This window comes from Paramisgurnus dabryanus, chromosome 1 (assembly GCF_030506205.2).
Source record: "Paramisgurnus dabryanus chromosome 1, PD_genome_1.1, whole genome shotgun sequence".
In the NCBI taxonomy this organism is placed as follows: domain Eukaryota; kingdom Metazoa; phylum Chordata; class Actinopteri; order Cypriniformes; family Cobitidae; genus Paramisgurnus; species Paramisgurnus dabryanus.
In genome coordinates, this window is record NC_133337.1 from 58,628,622 (window position 1) to 58,647,870 (window position 19,249).

General features: G+C 36.3%; 1 protein-coding gene and 1 long non-coding RNA gene across 5 annotated transcripts in view; both read right to left on the reverse strand.

Annotated features, from left to right (window-relative positions):
• Positions 1-6,058, reverse strand: part of arhgap23b (Rho GTPase activating protein 23b) — a 43,341-nt gene extending 37,283 nt beyond the window's left edge. For 2 of the 3 annotated variants that reach the window (XM_065242631.2, XM_065242630.2), the window contains exon 1: positions 5,647-5,955. In XM_065242631.2, coding sequence (XP_065098703.1) covers positions 5,647-5,700 — 54 coding nt within the window. In that variant the 5' untranslated portion in view covers positions 5,701-5,955. Of the gene's footprint in view, positions 1-5,646 lie in introns of all 3 variants that reach the window. The other variant, XM_073815799.1, reaches the window with a different exon arrangement.
• LOC135720631 (uncharacterized) lies at positions 1,742-4,436 on the reverse strand. 2 transcript variants are annotated; one of them, XR_010521322.2, is made up of 6 exons: positions 4,015-4,436; positions 3,157-3,302; positions 2,737-2,834; positions 2,511-2,596; positions 2,315-2,430; positions 1,746-2,175 (listed from the first exon to the last, which is right to left on the reverse strand). It is a non-coding gene; the product is annotated as an uncharacterized lncRNA (long non-coding RNA). The 2 variants fall into 2 exon arrangements; XR_010521321.2 differs by lacking the exon at positions 4,015-4,436 and having other exon boundaries at positions 1,742-2,175; positions 3,157-3,998.
• Positions 6,059-19,249: the final 13,191 nt, after the last annotated feature.

Below are 19,249 nucleotides of genomic sequence, written 5' to 3' on the forward strand. Positions count from 1 at the left end.
CTGGAAGGCCCACCAGGGAGAATGGCACCCATTTCCATCTCTTCGGAAGCTTACAGGATTAGCTTAATTGGACCATGCCTGACTTTCTCCAAGCCTGAAGAACGATCCTTGGCTTCTGATGCACAGGGAGAGCATTCACTCTCTCTCACACACAAAGTCAGAAAGCTGGGGCAGGGGCCAAGTTAATTATTGAGGATAGTCTGTAATGTATACAGAGATAACTAGTAACTCATGGCCTCGAGGGTAAAGGAAAATGGAGGATTATGAACGGAAACCTTTCTGGTTTTCATCCTTTTTTAATTGAAGCTAAATTCATTTCTCATCAATTAAGCACCAAATTAGATTAAATACTGTTTTAATGCATGACCAGGGTGCTGAGGAGAGTCTGGTGTTTATATCTCTAAATTACAGATTATATTGTATTAACTTTGAATTGAAAACTGGGCCTAAGATATGCATTCAATGATCCAATATTTGTTGAAATATTAAGTTTATGTAAAAAAGCAAAGCAATTAAAGCTAAAATAAACTAGCTTTGTGCTTCGGAGATTAAAGCCTCTTCACTTCGAAACAGGAAACTTTCTAAGTTCTTCAGACTCTTCATATGCAGACCAGAACCTGATGCTATTATTAAAGGGGTGGTTCAATGGTATTTCAGAGTATTTCTGTGCCAAATGCACTTCGCCAGGGTTCGTACAAGTTTCGGAACGTTTTTTTCGATTACGGGTCCAGCTGACGTTTCAGGGGTTTTCTATACGCATCACTTCTTTATATGGGGACCTCCCCCAGAAAACCCCGCCCACCTGTCAATTAGCGGTAGACACTAGAACTGGCAAAAATCATATCACACGACACACCTTTGTTTAATTTCAAAACTCAAAACTCCGGGGTAGCAGCGGAGTTTTGCTTGTGTGTTTGATGCGCTGGATTTTTCCAACCGGGTCATAAGTTGCATGCGGTAAGTAAGACTTCTGTCTTATGTTGGAAATAGGCGCGTGCATGTTATATAAATGACACGAACATGTAGTGAATCATCAGTTAAAACAGTGTTGTATAGTGTTCCATGACTCGTACTCGCTCCTCCCGCGGTAGTAACTCCTCCTTCTTCATTTTTTCGTACGTTATCGGAAAGATTCAGTAGAGCTAATCTTTCTTTTATAAATCTGATTAAACTAAAGACTCTAAAGGATGTAATACTACTCTATAGGTACTCCAGATTAACATCAGAAATGCAGAAACATCCAGAATTTTATCCATCGTAACTAACTGGATTGTTGGAAGTTGGCAGTTCTACACAGCAAAATCACTGGTGTTAAAATAACACCCAGGGTGTCAAATTTAACACTGGAAAAGTGTGTATATGTGTCCACACTACACTGTGTTAATTTAGTCAAAAGTGTAGTGTTAATTTAACAACACTCATTATATGTTAATTTAACACTCAATATTGTTAAATTTTACACTTTGTTCAACACTATTCATTGTTGTTTCCACACTACACTGGTGTTGGCACAGAAATACAGTGTTAAAAATTAACACTCCTAATTTAAAGTCAACACCGGTGTAATGTGAATTCAACAATGTTAAGTGTTAAAATACTGATTAATAGCCACTTTTGTTGCTAATGGGTTGTTTATATAAAAGACAAATGACAAGAAATATTGCAAAACCTCTTTTTATTAAAGTACATCACATTTAATATTTACATTGATACACACAACACTTTGCATTTGATACTGCTTATTTAAATAGCTCAGCTACAATTAGAAACAGAATACAGTATGGAATAATGAAAGTTATCTTATACCACAGCGCAGTGACATGAAAACCACTTATTATAAGGTCTTTAATAAATCAAATGAGAGTTTAAAAAAAAATTAGCCACCCTACTCAAAACTTGAACATTAAAATACACTGCAATTACCTTACTGGCAGGCAGAAATGCTTATCCTTCACAATACTAAAGATTTATCCATAACAAAACAGACATTTCAATTCAAAAGACGTTTCATTTTTCTTAAATACGTTCCAACCTGGTATTTAGTTCTGTAGTTGTTTTACTGGCTTTTTGGTCCAGAATGATGCAAAAATTCTGGATGCAACTTCTGTTCCCAACGCAGTGCAGGCAGGGCTGTGCTGATCCATCCACCTCAAAGCATGGATTGATTCTCATCACCTAAGTGTTTTAAAAGAGTGTATTTGATGAATGTATTTGATGTGTATTTATGAACTTGTATGCATTTACATGGGGTGAACAATGCAAGCAAACTAACTGCTGAATAAATAACTAGAACAAAATACTAAAAAAAACTTACATAGCACAATCAGTAGCTTCAGTTGCACATTGACGCCCTTTCTTCTTTCTTCCTTTCACAAATGAAAGGCAAGAGGTGAATGAGCCAGGGAAGAGCTGCCACATCACTGTCCCGTCCTAGCAAAACAGAATTTAAACACCATGAGTATACAGTTAAACTTTAAAACCGTAAAAGTAGCAAACCCATGTACACTTACCATATTTAAACTCCTGTTGACCAGACAGAGGGTCATCCATATTGTTGTATGTTGGCTATTTTGCAATACATCACCTCAGCATATTTCTGCAGATTTTCAAAGACAAAAAGAGTCAAGAAAATACCAAAAAGGGTGCAGTTTTAACAGTTATTTTAATCAAAATCATCTCAGTATAATAAATCATGTTAGAGACAGTGTACAGTACAAATGTACTGTGTGTACTCACATAACTAGTTGGTAAGCTCTTATCCTCCAAACTGGGTTAAGGAATAACAGTTCCAGAATTCATGGGTATGCCGTATTCAAATATAGTCTGGTAGGGTCCTATCACAAAAAATGACAATAAAGACTCTGAAAACTCAACATTCTTTTTATATTAAAAACAGCACTCAAGACAATATGAATCTTCATTTATACATTTTCAAAATAGTAATCAATTTGATTGCTATTTAATATGACATCAATAGCAAAACGATGTATGAGAAGATAATATATTTTATTAAAGTTGGCAGCAGGTCATGTGAGTTTCTTTCCAGATTAATAATAATAATAATAATATGTACAAAACTACATATACTAAAAAGATTGGTTAACTGTTCAGTTATGTCAAATAAAATGATTTATATGTATAAATATATAAACTTACCTTCTGTAATGAATTTATATAAGTATTAGCAGTCGTTTCTCATTGGAAGTCATCCATGTCAGGTCTTCTTTAATAAACTGCCCTAAAAACAGCATCTCTTCTGAATGATTTGAAGCACTCAGTGTGAACTTTCACCAAACTAGCATCTATAATGACAGAAAAAAACAAATGTTCGCCATACACGTTTTACACTTCCGTATGTATTTGCCATTTGCATCTGTCTGACATCTAGCGCCACGAAAAGCTTACAACACACAATGCATCCAATCCAGCAATATGTGCATACAAATGATGATATATTGTGAGGTTTTGGTCAAATTAATTGTTGGTTTGGCGATATATCCCCTGTTTGCATACATCTTAGAAAAACATATGACAATGCGGTTGCGGTTTTCTCCGTGTTTTTCAGTATTTTGAATAATTAACCGATATCCGTGCACTCACGTGCATGTAAACGACCTCGTTAACTCACGGTATCTAGCCTATATGATTACCTTATAACGAGCATCATATGGTGAATAAACGAGCTTTCATTCAACTTAATTTCATACCTTCAATTTGTAGTGCATGTCGCGTTTTATCATGGTTCAATTCTTTCGTTCATATCTCCTGTTAAAATTATCCTTCTTGGTTTTAAACTTTTAGCTAGCAGTTTAACTTTATACTAAACTAACAAGGGAACAAAGTAACACAAGGTAGCTCCGATTAAACTGAACCAAATAACGAACAAAGGGGAAATAAAATGGGAAAAATATCTTATTTAGGTTTTTTGGCATATGGCTGCGTAGAGTCAGACAGAGAAATAACAGTTTAATTTAGCTAAACCATGTGAATATTATGAGACTGATTTAACGTTACCTGATCTCTTCAGTCCTCCTGTGAAAGAAAATGGCGGTAAAATCCCTGACAGGATATGTTTAGTGGAGGCGTGGCTTGATTTACACCGCTCAGAGTGAAATCTGATAACACCCTTGTTTTACACTGACACTGTTGTGGATATAACACTGGCCTAACAATGGCAGTGTTATTTTATTACCAGATAGTGTTAAAACAGCATCAACACTGTGTATTTAACACCATCCCTGAAAATTTAACACTGGTGATTTTGCTGTGTAGCCTCACAGTCATTACTTGTGACAGGAAGAGAAGTATTTTCTGAATTAGAAGTGAATTGGAGGTTAACTTTTTATTTCTAACTTTTAAATCTGAAAAACAAACTGCTAAATAAAAACTGACATGCTTACAATACCGCTTTCCCAGCATTGAGAAAATTCTGCATTCAAATACAAGCACTCCTCCTACACGCATGAAAATTCCCATCTCAAGGGTTCAGTAAGACAGTGGGTTATTATAAAGAGACAATGAGAAATATTCAACAATACAGAAAACAAATTACACTGTTCTGTACTTAACTGGTGAATATCCAAACAATCAACAAATTCCTCCTGATATCAGAATTTCACGATTTTCCCCGTGTGATCAAATGCAAGGCCACAAGCTAAAATCAAATAGCTCATCAACCACATATCTCCCACATATTATGCTAAGCACCCAAAGAGAGTGGGTTAAAGCCTGTAAGGGTGGGGGAAGTCCAATGTTACAATGAGTCGTAAGGTATGGGTATGATCAGGAGCTGGACTGTACCAGCGTGAGCTTCAACAGTCTGTACACTGTGGAACAATGGATACTGACATACGACCCTCCGCCTTCTGTGTGGGGTCTTGAGTGACAGTCACAATGTCCCCTCTGTGTCCATGTGGGCCGACATATGGAATGTACTCCGGTCAGTCACATACAGTACCATTCAAAAGTTGATGGTCACTTACATATTCAGACTTTTTCCACATTTCGGAATAATACACTCTATGTGTAAATGTGTACCATGTTATATTTTAATATTGTCAAAGTAGTTAATTATGCCTTTAATTTAAAATGTAGTCTTTGCATATAAACCCTTAAATGCTTTTTAGTATTGAAGGAGTCATTGGCTTAATCAGCTGCTTTTTCTTCGTTATTTGGTCTTTTTTTAAATACAATTTTATAAAAATATTGTCGACAACAAACATATTAATGGCACAAAAACACAAACATTCTTTCAAACATTAACGCTTCAGATCAAAAGATTTTTAAGATCTTGAGAAACATTTTAATGAAGTGACTAAACTTTTGAAACATGCATATGCGTATTCTTCTTTCATCTCACTTCTGATAAAACACATTTCAGTTAAGAAATTAACCGTTAAGCCTACATCTCAACTTAGCACCTTACTGCCAATTGTAATTTGCAAGTAACTGTGATTTTATACATCCATAAGAATGAAGCCTGTATGTGCAAGATCCCAAAAGGCTCAAAGACATCTACATGCATTTTGACAGCCTGTCTTTTACATGTGTGAGTATAGGAACTTTAACATTCAAACAACGTTCATCACAATGTCTGTACAAAAATTTGTCAAACATACACAAAAAATATTTGGAAATAAAACTTACTTCAGTTTGTGCATTTGTGGGTATTCCAACAAGGCAAAAAGCAACTCCATTCATTGGGCTCTAGTATTCTTTCAATCAATAAAACCTCTATAAAAACACGTTAACACATTGATTTCTCCAAACACAAACATAAAAAAAGCATAAATTTAAACTATAAATGACAAGACTTCATGCATCCTTATGTTTGTTTTTTATAAGTGAAACTTAATCTCTTTCTCCATAGCAGTTATTCGTAACTGAATGCTGCGTCGAGATTGACTCTCTCACCACAAACATCCCGCCCTCTGCTAGCAATGCGCGTGGTCTTCCCAAGTTTCTAACACACAACTCTTCTCGCCCAATGATCAACCAGTGTTATGCATGGGCGGGGCATAAATGTTCCCAAATCAAGCGCGGGACTCAAACGAACACGCATCCGTTTCACAACAGTAAAATGTAAAGCCGAAGCGACATCACGTGGCGCTGCGCAGACCGAACAGTATATGACGTCAGAGTGCAGCGAGAGCTATTTGACATAACATGTCTCGAATTGTTCTCGCGGTACTTTAATGTCATGAGACAATCGGACTGCGCAACGCCATATGAACTGGAACACAACTATAGAGGTTCTGTGGGATGGATGGAGTAATGAAACAAAAATGCTGAGACAAAATTTCGTTCTTAAACTGTACATTCAAACATCAAAACCGTGTGTTTTAGACTAAATACCATAAAGTAATTTTTGTAGGCTTTACTACAAAAGCATTTAGCAGTCACTTTACTGTGTAGAGATGAACAGAGGCTGTTATAAATTATATGTTGACCGTCTGATTCACTCACATTTCTTTTACATTAATGGACAGCATCTCAATGAATCGCACTATGTATACAACAGATAGTGTAACCATAGAAACCACCACCTTGTTCAACTTTTTCTGGAAAGCATTTTATCAGATCAAACAACATTAATAGCATTATTTATAGTACTCCTAGCTTCATTCACTATTTTATTATACTTAAACATATTTTCATTACAATATTTACATGCAACTTTTTTTTTAATAAGTTTTAACCTCCTAAGACCTGGATTTTTACATCACAGTTTGCACGACAATACTTAATTCTGTGTAACTGGAAACTTGTACACAAACATGGCCAATTACACTGCTTCATGTTCAAAAAAAATATTTAGTTATTATATTTATTGGTTCTTCCTAACCCCAAAATAGCTGGTAGAAATCTGAAAAAAAAAAGACAAACCAAAGCTCGGGTCTTAGGAGGTTAATTGTAATTGTTGGACAATGTAACTAAAATCAAAGACTGACTGAAACAAATGAACTGTGTTTGGCCTTTCTATACTGAAGTTGTAAATGACTCTGCATGCCTGGCTGTGTATGCAACCATTGTTCAATGAAGCGAGACCTTGTTTTGATGTTTATATTAAGTGACTATTCTCTAAGGCACTGCAGGCACACACACACATACACACACGCACGCACGTGCGCGCACACACACACACACACACACACACACACACACACACACACACACACACACACACACACACACACACACACACACACACACACGCACACACAGTTTTACTCATTCACGTTTAAATTTATTACATAACAAACACTGCAGGACAGCATAGAGGACACAAAAGGAGGGGGAAACATAGCAGTGTTTGCCTTATTTAAATAGACTACATGCTAAGTTGTGAAACTCAAAAAAAAAAAAACTCAAAGACCACATATAGTCTAAAGCATTATGTAATTACATTTGTCTTAGAACTGATCAAAGATAAAGCATCTGAAATTTAAAGAGGAAAAGAGGGATTGTGTGAAGAAATCTAAATGATTTATGCATTTGATTAATATCTATGTTTATACATCATTTTACATGAAAAAAGGCTACAACCAATAACTCCACATGAGTGATTTGCCATGCCAAAAGTATGTATGATCTTTGGTCTTATTCTTTGAAAAAAAAAAAATACAGCCACGAATAAGCCATAATGTTAGACCTTAATGAGGTATTAATGATGCAACATTGTTTGAATCATTTTTAGCAATAACTTATTTTACCAGCAGAGGTCACTGCAACTTCCTTCCTTTACAATCTGTCAAACCCAAAGAGCTACACATTAAAAATGTTCATACTTTCTAGCATCTGTAGTAGAATACTGCAAGCAGCTTATCACCACAGCAAAACTAAAGAGTAATCAGGAAAAGTTCAATTACATTAGTAATTATGCACAACATTCTCATATTTACTATTCAATATGCACACTGGTATACATATTTAATGCCCACATTAAAAGATTATAAACTCAGTCCTGGATACAAATGCATCTATGATGAAAAACACCTTTTCACAATGCAATAGAAAATGACTTACAATTCAGAAACTTTTAATAGAAATATTGCTTCCTTAAAAACATAATCTTTTTGCTTAAGTTATGTGAAAAGCAAGCTATGACTTTGCTGAATCAAACAATTTTTCAAAGCTAACTAAATGCAGTTGTCACGTTCAAGCTATCATAAAAAATGTGTAATGGCTCAGGACAAACATCTGCCCCGTTGTGGTGCAGACAGGATATAAATGGTGTGTACATCTGTCACCAGATCGTGCTAGAGATCCCTAAATATATAATCCACTAATCCTTCCGGCAAACCTTACACTGTTACAACCAAAGCAAATGGGGCCCTAAAATAAACATAAAGCATAGGTATGTAACCAATATATATATGAAGTAAATATATTATGATTTCAATGTTGGTAATGCATTTATGCCCACAGTAAACTTGTGTATTATAGTATAATTACTAGCATAGTAAGGTTCAAAAATACTATAGCATCTATGTATTTTACTACATATCATAATAGTAGCTTTTTTATGAGTTCCACTTAAAATACATTTACAAGCTAATTTAAAATATGAAGGCATCAATCATGCATGTATTTTTGCATGTTAAAGCAGGTGAAACGTTGCAGATAACACCTACATAAATTCTCGTTTCCTCTTTTAGAGAGAATGGGGTGTGGCTTCAGGGCCTTGCGGTCTGATCAGCGGACGTTTGACAGACCACTAAAGGTACTTCCACTTAACTGGGATAGCTTTGATCACAATCACACAACTGCTGCAGACATTAAAACTAAGGAAACATTTGCCAAGACTATTTTTCCTTAAAAGTTCCAGGATTATTTGTAATATAGCAATACAACAATTATCTTGAACTAGATTCCTGACAGCTCCTGCCTTTATGGAGTATCGATTTCAGGACCATATTATTAGGTTAATGTTGTTTCATCTCGCATCTCACCAGCTGCTGCTGCTCACCCGTGACCACACCACATTCTGCAGATACTGTTCGACATTAATAACAATTTTATTTTTCTTTAAAGACTTTACAGGCCTATTCACACACCAAGCGCAAATATTTGCGAACAAGAGTACATTTTGAACTATAAATTTCTATAGACCTAGTCAGTTTCACCAACAGACACACCATCCAAAGATAGATAAGCCAGTATTAAGAGTAATGCATGCTTTAAAGAGAAATACTTTACATTTATATTAATGGTTAAGCTTTGCATTATGCAAGATTTTGTGTATATAGAAAATCAGACAGAAGATCGAAAGTGCATTTGGGTGACTGTTTATTCTTTTAGTGCATCCCTGCAGACCACAGTTGTTACACAACAGATTTAATCCTGCATCCCTAAGCCTCCAGCACCACTCACTGGCTGCCCATGTCCCCCTGCTGTTACACCCACCTTTCCACCATACCATATTGCCCCACTATGCATACCGCTCATCGTACATACATGCACACACCCAACTGTGACCTCCTACTCCACTGTGTCCGGCAAAGGATAAAAATAAACACACAATATTGTTAGCGTGGCCGACCATGTTTACTTCCTGGAGTATGAGATTAAAACTCTGCCTATTTATTTCACTGTGCAAACCTCCAAAAATGGTTTCTGGGTTGCTTTTCTTTACTCAACACACACAGAGAATGGGATAAGCCATGCCACGTTTTATTTGTTTAGAGGAGATCATTTTGCTTTGAATATAAATACGTTAAGCATAAAAAAGTGAATCACTTTTTTCACGTAAATCTCTTAACGGTAGACAACTATACACAAAATATTAAATATGTGCTCATGTGGCAAATACCATGCACATTTTGCACAACATACCCACTGACACATCCTACCCTACTCCACACACACACACACACACACACACACACACACACACACACACACACACACACACATACAGGTTCAAATGTTTGCTATATTCTTGTTTTTGAGGAAAAGGAAAGCCTGAAGGTCCCTCCAAGTTATAATTCTCAAAGAAAAATATGAAGTCGTGCCCTCCTCACTATCTGACAGCCCCCATATGTCCTACACTGCTCAGCTCTGGCTTACACGGCACTATTTATAACCCGGATAAACCTTAATGAACGGCCATTGTGAATTCCACACACGCTGCTATAGGCCACAAATATGTGTTGTTTACATTCTCAATATTCATATTAGACATAAAAAATGAACATACATAAAAAGAAGCACAAGTAAATATGGCACAAACACGTGGCACATCATGCCTCAGGTGACATCACACAGATGGAGCGCCATCACTTCACATAAACTGCTCAAGGGGCAGCACAGGGATGATGTCATATTAAAACACCCCCTTCACATCAGCCTGGCATCATTAAATGCAGCTTCGTTTTGCCTGGAGATAACCCACATGCCTTCCGTGATGCCACTTTCATTAGGCTATTAGCATATTTACAAACGACAGGGCAGAATAGACATCTATATATTGATTTTCTATATATAACACCATGGATGGAATGTCTATTTTAGAGTCAAGAGGCGAGGCCACACATGATTATGAAGCCATATAAAATTTCCTCTGTTATGCACAGATGCCTACAGGATTCTGCTGGACTGAAAATAATAATATATAACGTTTATTTACAAATGATATATTATGTTAAATAATGAAATTAAATAATAATAATAATAAATTATAAACAAAAGGTAAAACTATCAAACTAAAGGACTGTAAAAAGTACTTACAGTGCTTATACATAAAGTGCATCTTTTTTTTAACATTTTTATCAGGCTCATGTGTTTAGGTTGAGTAATTTCGCTTTTATGGCAATACATTTTTTTATTAGTTAATAACTGAAATGCCTTATTTTCAAAAATGTCACTTTAGTCTTATCATTGTTTTTAACAAATTTGAATTTGAAGTGAGATTACAAACAAACCAAGCGTTATTTCCTGTTAAATAAACCCTGCTGTATTCTCTGTGCCACAAAAATGGCCAATGTTTATTCAAGCATGACGTTTCTATGCAATTCATTCATGACTCAATTTAAGTTTTAAATAGGACACAATTAAGTGTTTTGTTTCTCAAACCCTCCCTCTGGCACATTTCCGCAGTACTGCTAAGATACACAGTATCAAATCTGGTGCTGGTTTACAATAAAGTAAATCAGTAAATCAGTTTTGGAAAAAACTGCTTAGAGATTAATATTTTATTGTTTAGAGTTTGCTCTTCATAGATAAGGAGACTTTTAGGGAGTTATTGGTTATGTTTTAAAGATGAGATCTCATCTAAAACTCCAGCGCAAACACATTTAAGATTACTAAACTCAATTCTCAAGGAGAAAAATGTCAGCAGAAGACTTGTTGTGTCTATATGGTTTTTTAATATGCTTTCACAAGTCCGCATTATCATGTAATCGATGAGATATTTGGGGTTCTGTTTCTGTCGGAGGAGCTCGAAATTTCAGCCCGAACCCAGAGTACTCCCCTCTCTAACTGTGATAAATGAATCTAGATGAGAGTGAGGTGATGGGGTGGAGGAGGGATGCTGCAAAAAATCTGTCACGGGACAGAGGTGAGGGACTGCTATTTATAGGCACCTCTTTGCACTGATTGGTTGGATCATCACATGACCATGCTCCTCCCGAACTTAGTTAAATAAACTTAATTTAAAGAGCATATACACCTATTTCTTTTGGTGTGTAACTTTAGTGTGTGTTAGTACATGTTTACAATATGCAAAGGTACAAATCCCAAAGTCTCCGATGACGCGAGTTATCGTCTCCAACTGAAATCTCTTTTCTTGGTCTACAATGAACGCAAGGATTGTAGGCAACAGTTTACTTCCTGTGCCGGTTGACATGGACTCAATGCACTTTATCATAATTCCAACCGCTTCTGACTCACAGCCTGTTAGTGTATGTTTCCATATTTACAGAAATTACGACAGACTATTCAAACCAAGATTCAAAAGCGGATTTTGTGCCTGTGCACAATAGCACTTGTTTGTCGTTTCTACGCAATACAAATGCAGACATGGTTTAATGTTTTAGTACCAATCTGTTACGTTTCTACTCAAGCTGCGCTGGCAAAGTTGATCGATCTGGTAACCAATCCATCAGAACAGTTGAGCTTCAGTAGTTAGATAATTGTGTCGTAGGAGCAGCCTTCACTCAATTTCTCATATACTATATATTAGGGGTGTAACGATTCATTCGTTTTCTCGATGCATCGATTATAAATTCTACCGATGCATATGCATCGATCTTGAAACCTGGATTTTTGAATCGTGAATCGTTTGTTTCGATTTTATATTTAAAAATCGAATGAATCGTGATTATATAAGCTATTAAACTGAAGTCCTGAATCTAGTTTTTGAAAATCTATTAAATGGTCATGAATTTCCCAAATATTTATTTTATTTGCTCAGATGCAGATGTATACTAAAATTTATAGAACAGAATCGTTAATATTCGAATCAAATCAAATTTTATTGTTAATCGAATCGAATCGTTCTGATTAGCAAAAATCGTTTTTTGAATCGAATCGGAAACCTTTGAATCGTGAATCGAATCGATTCGTTGTGTACCCAAAGATTCACAGCCCTACTATATATTATAAGAGTGCTTGACATATAAGTTATTTCAAAAAGAAGAAAAGGACAGCACTTTGCATATAAAACGTATATATAAATACCTTTTATATGCAAAGTGCGGCCCTTTTCTTCTTTTTTGACATCAGTAGTTAGAGCCATATAGTTATGGTGTATAGACAGTTCTGTAAACTTCTGGCAAACTTTCAAAGTGAGAGTCCTTTCAGAGTAGTTTATTTCTGATAATAAGCAAAAAAATAAAAAGTAGATTACCTTAGTATCAAAAACTACACTGAGCTAATGTTTCCGTGTAAAAAGTGTACTTTATAATGTGTACAATGTTAACGACAGATCGGCTGACAATCTTTCCTTCACATAGCGGTGATCCATGATGATCGCCGTATCCCTTTATCTTTAGGAAACTAAAATCTCTTATTTTCGACCAGGTTTTTGTTCCAGAGTTCAGTTTAGCCACTAGTCAGACCATTAAACAAACAGACCGGAAGTTAAGTTCCATCCAAACACGTAACCACAACAACGCACGTGTGTCCCATAAAACCATCTATAAGGATGCCACAGACTCTGAAACGATTGCAGCACTCCTGCTTCATCTCTAAATATGTGATGTGAGCATGCGCTGCTCAAACGTGTAGTGTGAATGCTCTATCATGCACTAAACATTATGTAACAATGTAGCTTCTATGTACATTTATATCTGTGGTTCGAGCTGGTGCGATTGAGTAGAGGTGAGGACTCTTGACATATTCATAGATTGGCATATACTAAATGATGAAAGTGTGTAGAGTTACAAGCTATTTAAGGCATAAAGAAATTACTGTGACAGGAAAAACCTTTACACTTTTGCTCTAAGTGTATTTTTAAGTGAAAAAATTATCGACTACAGGGGAACTTTAACTCTTTCCTCAGCGGTTTTTTTTTAAGTTGCCAGCCAGCGCCACCAAGAAAAGTTTAATGCCTTCCAGAAAATGTTCTTCTTTAAATATATAAACATACAATATATCAAAGGAAAAAATGTTTCAACCTTTTTTGAATAGTTCTATTTTATCACCACACAAATAAGGGTAGGTTATTTCAAAAACACCAAATTTTTAGCAAAAAGCTGAGATAATTAAATTGTTGTGAAGTATTTTTAAAAGAGATCAGAATCAGAGCAATCCTCAAAACATACATGGACATACAGCTGTTTGCCCAAGGGATACTTTCGGGATTTATAAGTTGCAGAAGTAGGGGTATACAGATTGCCGGAAATACTCGTCATTGGCAGGGAAGCGTTTTCTCTCTCAAAGGCAGGGTCCATGATCTCTGAAATCCAGTGTTGACATTTGAAATCACCTAAACAAACACGCCCCTACCCCAATAGAATCTGGACCTTCTGTTGATAGACACGCCCCACACATATGCAACCCCGAGTCAGCCCCACTCTCTTTTCCAAAGTGTGTTTTTCAGATACTATGCACTCCACCTTTAATTGACGAGTTAAGTCGTCAATGGTGAGGAACGAGTTAAGCAAGTCAGTATTTAGTCTTCTAAAACATCGATCTAAAGCATAATCAATATAGATATAAAAAAGATCATATGTATTATATGTCCTTCCTGTGGGTTACATCAGTATCTTATACACATGCTTGTATGAGAACGAGACTGAGAAAGTCTTGTACATGAGTACATAATTAAACCGACTCCAAGTGCTGCTTGTTGTTTATGAGACTGTCAGTCAGATATAGGGAGGCTGTGTTTGTGTGTGTTTTAAAAAAAGAGAAACTTAGCTATGTTACCACATAATAACTAGTTCAGATCTGGAGCACAAGGAACAACTTTTAAAAGAACCTCATTATAAGTTAGAAAACTGAGATGACTGTGTCCAAGACATAAACTAAATAACAAAGAACAAACAAGCAAAGTCAAAGTATTGGCACAAAGAGAAAAAGACTCTGGCTAAAGCATTTCTAAACATACACAGGATCCTTTAGACCAAGACAGATATGCTTTTTGCTAATCAAACAGAAACCCTTGTTTCTACAAGTCTTTCAACCTCTTATAATAAAGTTATACAACAAGAAATAGATATGGGATCTGTAAAGTGAGTGCACGGAGGTCTAATAAGAGAGAATTTAGTGTCCTGATCCATTAATGTACTGCACTGAGCACACAAACCCACAATCAGACTGTAACTGGATATAAGAGAAACACTGGTGATAAAAAAGGAAATGTATTGCCTGAGTACTGCATCACATCTGATAGACAGAGAGACTGGGAGACAAATGGACATAGACTTCAGAGGTACCACTTTACTGAAGCCAAAACTTATTATGAGACACAGATAGAGAGGTAGATGAGAGGGCACGAATGAAAGAAAAACACAGTGACAGACGGGAGGAACAGAGAAAGGTCTAATTGCTACAGCGAGGATCTGAGCTGGACCCTGAGGGCAACGAGGACCGAAGTAAAACTACAGTTACCGAGTTACACATACACACATTCCCCACTCGCATAATCAGGATGTCTCGGTTGAAGAAAATAGCTTCTGAAATATCCTCGACTCCTGTCTTTCTCTTTTTTCCTCAGCTGCTCTCAGCTCCGGTTTCTTCTGTTCCCTCGTTGCCATTTCCCATTTCCTCAATTCTCTCTCATCCACATCTATATCCCATCATTGACCACATTTATATGCACATCATTTCCTGATTAACTTGGTCTATATTCTGGTTAAGATGTCATTCTGAATATGTGAAATGATCCACAGCTGTTGGACCATTTCTGTACACATCATAACCAGCATTAAACTAAATGTCTAAAATAAATAAAAAATGCACAATTCCAATAAGGTATTTTATCTTTCGTCAATAACTCCACAATTTCGGACAATTTTAAAAGGCATACATTTGAATTTTAAATTAAAAAGCCATGATGCTTCTGTAAAGATAAAAAAATAATAATGTTCAGATGAATGTTAAGCATCATGGCTTTTTAATATTGAGGATGTACCAATTCAAAATTTCTGTGCATATTTTCAATTACTTAGAACCGATACTGATTTTTTGCGTTGTACTCCCTATTTTACTTTATGTCGTGAAATCTCAGAATGAATTCTGATGGGTTTTCCCATCCCTTTTGAATGCCAGGATCTGCCTTGAACATCGGATGTTTTTAAACAATCGGCCGATGTACAATAATGGGAAAAAATGCTTTTATCGGCCAATACCGATTATAGATCGATATATCAAGACACATACTTCAGATAAATACAGGCGTATATTATTTAAAATTCAAGCATTTTTAATATTGCACTGTAAAAAAATTCTGTATATACTGTATCTGGGTTGCCGGTAACTTACCGTAGATTTAAATTTATGTTATTTACTGGCAACATTTTGTTCAAAGTTAAATGAACATTAAACATTTACAAGTCTTTGTCTTTACAGAGTAAAACTGAAAAAACAGCATCAAGCAAAACATTCTGGGAAACAAAATCTGAAGCAAAAAACAGAAAAAGGTTGATGATGATTTCTGGTTCCCAGAATGCTTTGCATGAGGCTGTTATTGTATAGTTGTATAGTGTATTATATTGTATAAAGACTTGTTAATATTTAAAATTTATTTAACTTTGAACAAACTCTTGCCAGTAAATAACATAAATTTAAATCTACGGTAAGTTACCGGCAACCCAGCTGCAATAACATTGTAATTTCTACGAATTTTTTTTTACAGCGTGGCTTAACCTTCTAAGACCCGAGCTTTGGTTTACCTTTTCTTTTCAGATTTGGGGTTAGGATAAAAACCAATAAATATGATAACCAAATATTTTTCTTTGAACATGAAGCAGTGCACTGCAAAAAAATGACTTTCTTACTTAATATTTTTGTCTTGTTTTCCGTAGAAATATCTAAAAAGTCTTAAATCAAGATGTATTTTCTTGATAAGCAAAATGCCCTAAGAAAATAAGTCTAGTTTTTAGACAAAAAATATACAATAAGTGAATTTGTGCTTAAAACAACAAAATTGTCTGCCAATGGGATGAGACATTTTTGCTTAAATTAAGTGTTTAAGAAAAAAAAAGTTCTTTTTAGATTTTTTTTCTCACCCCATTGGCAGATATTTTTGCTTGTTTTAAGTTTAAATTTACTTGAATGGTATATTTTTTGATTATAAACTTCGTCTTTTTGCTCATCAAGAAAAAGCATCTTAATTTAAGAATTTTTAGATATTCTACTGAAAACATGACAAAAATAATAAGTAAGAAAGTAATTTTTTGCAGTGTGTAATTGTCCGCGTTTGTGTACAACAGGTTCAAGTTACACAGAATTGAGTATTATGGTGCAAATTACAAAAAAACATGATTTCCACGTATGTGGACACACCATGTCTTAGGAGGTTAATATAATTGAAGCCACCAGGTCAATACATTTACATAACAAAAAAATCTATCATTTATTTATAATAATATTATCATCGCAACTGCATATAATCTGTAAAATTTTTGCTATCTAGCTCCAGCCTGTGTGTTATGTGTGCACAAGCAGCTTATTTTGGAATGTCCACCCTCTGAGCTAACCTGACATCGGTTCAGTTGTGTCAATCAAACATCAAAGAGTCACCAAAATAGTCCCCTCCCTTTCACTTAAATGGACACTCATAATATATTTCCCAAATAACGTCTAAGCTACTCTTTACCAAACAATGAAGTAAACAGGGATTGTGGTTGTCAAGCTCTCAAAAATAACCATAACAATGCAATTAATGCACTTTAAACCAGATCAGTATTATAATGTAATTTATGCTCCAAGGGGAAATAAAATCATGACATAAATTTATGTTTGGGGTAAATGATTTTAAACACAAATCATGCAAGAAGCCACCTTTTCACAATAGTCCAGCATTTTCTCACCCTAAATTCAACCACAAACTGAACTGTAAAACTGATCTGAAGACCAAGAAAAATAGCAAGTTGAACCCACAGAATAGACACACTTCTCACCACATCTCCAAAAACAGGAACACGCTCTATGAGCCAAGTTTCCCTAAGCATCCTTGACCTTCTGTTCTAATAATCACTCCAGTTATTTTCACAAAACATTTAGGGCACTGGAGACCAGGTTTCCTGCCGTCTACAGAACAAGACTTTATTTGGAAAGTTAGGTTCTTGTTAGTAACAATGCTGGTGCGATCATTCATCAATTCCATGATGCTGTCCACCAAAGCAACAAGGTCACAGGAAAAGGGACTGCTAGGAAATGGAGTGTAACATTGTATTTAACAGCAAAACTAACACATACAGCAATGTACGATTCATGAGCCACAGGGCTGAACTGATATCACATACATTTGCATAAAATCAATATATAGACATATCTGGTATAGAAACTAACCGTGACAAGTGTGTTTCTAACATTATTTACAACCGTGATCAACCACCTCCTAAATAAAGCAGAAATGAACCCCTATTTACTCCCTTACCAAGCACTCACACTGTTGCTGAGCACCTGCTGGGTTTGCTTTGCCGGCATGACAGAGTACCATGAATATTGATGTTACACACTCCTCGCATGTACCTGCTGCGATATTTGTTTATATCCCCCAGCATGTGTGAATCTCTGTCAGTGAATAATAGTTATACGCGCGAACCACCCTCATTCAGCCCCTCACCTGAGCCATGTCTTCAGTGCGCGCCCCGCAGACTCCCACTTCTTGACATGGCACTGAACATCAAGCGCGCTCTTGCCGTGATTTCTCGTGCCTCATCTTCTCGCTTGACACTCCTCGCTCTCGGAGTGAAAGTGGAGTCAACGATCTCCTCACTTTTCCCCTTTACTTCTCCTCCAGCTCACTGTCACGGATTTAGTGTCAACCCAAAAGGAGCACGATCTTCGATTTTGCTTCTGAGCGTCGGAATTAAACTGTAAATGCTTGTTCCTTTGCGCGGTCCTGTCACTCGTACGCTCGCTTTCTATAAGCTGGGGGCACATCTCTGTGCCTGTGCTGTGGTCCCTCCTCCCCCCTTCACCACCCATCCCCCGCCTTCCACCCTGTGAACGAGGATCAGAGGGGAGGTCACGTGACAACAGATAGTAGTGCGCGTCCTGGATCTTTTAGCATCTGTCACGCCCGTTACTTCGTTGTAGAGATTAGTCAACCATCAGAGTGATCATACTTACATACTACGACTTGTGTATATTCACACGAAGAGCGATAACTAATAATATAACTATAACGATATATATTTGCATGATATATACCATTACGTTGTGTGCGTTTAAGCTTGCGCGTTTTCCGTAAATGCGCGAGCACTTTAAATACGAATGGCTTTTGATTGGCTGTCAGTGTTCAGCGTTGGTCAGCTGGGAAAAGCGCTTTTAAAGTAAACCAAACGATGGTTTATCGCTATAGTTGTCAAGTTGACCATCCACTCTTTTTGTCAAGAACAAAAGAAATGTCTTTATTTATTACATTTTTGTTAAAATCGCATCCAAACTGGCTGGCATAAATGTACACGCATACATACAGAGCAGCCACAGGCTCTCTCAGGACATCCTTCAGCGTTTCCCTTCAAACTGTATTGCGGGAAACTCCCAACCATCAACAACAGGAAGCTGCTCCTGGTGTGGTCCCGGTGTTTCCCACCTCAGATTCCTGAAATTTGCCTTGAGTCAAATCTCCAGC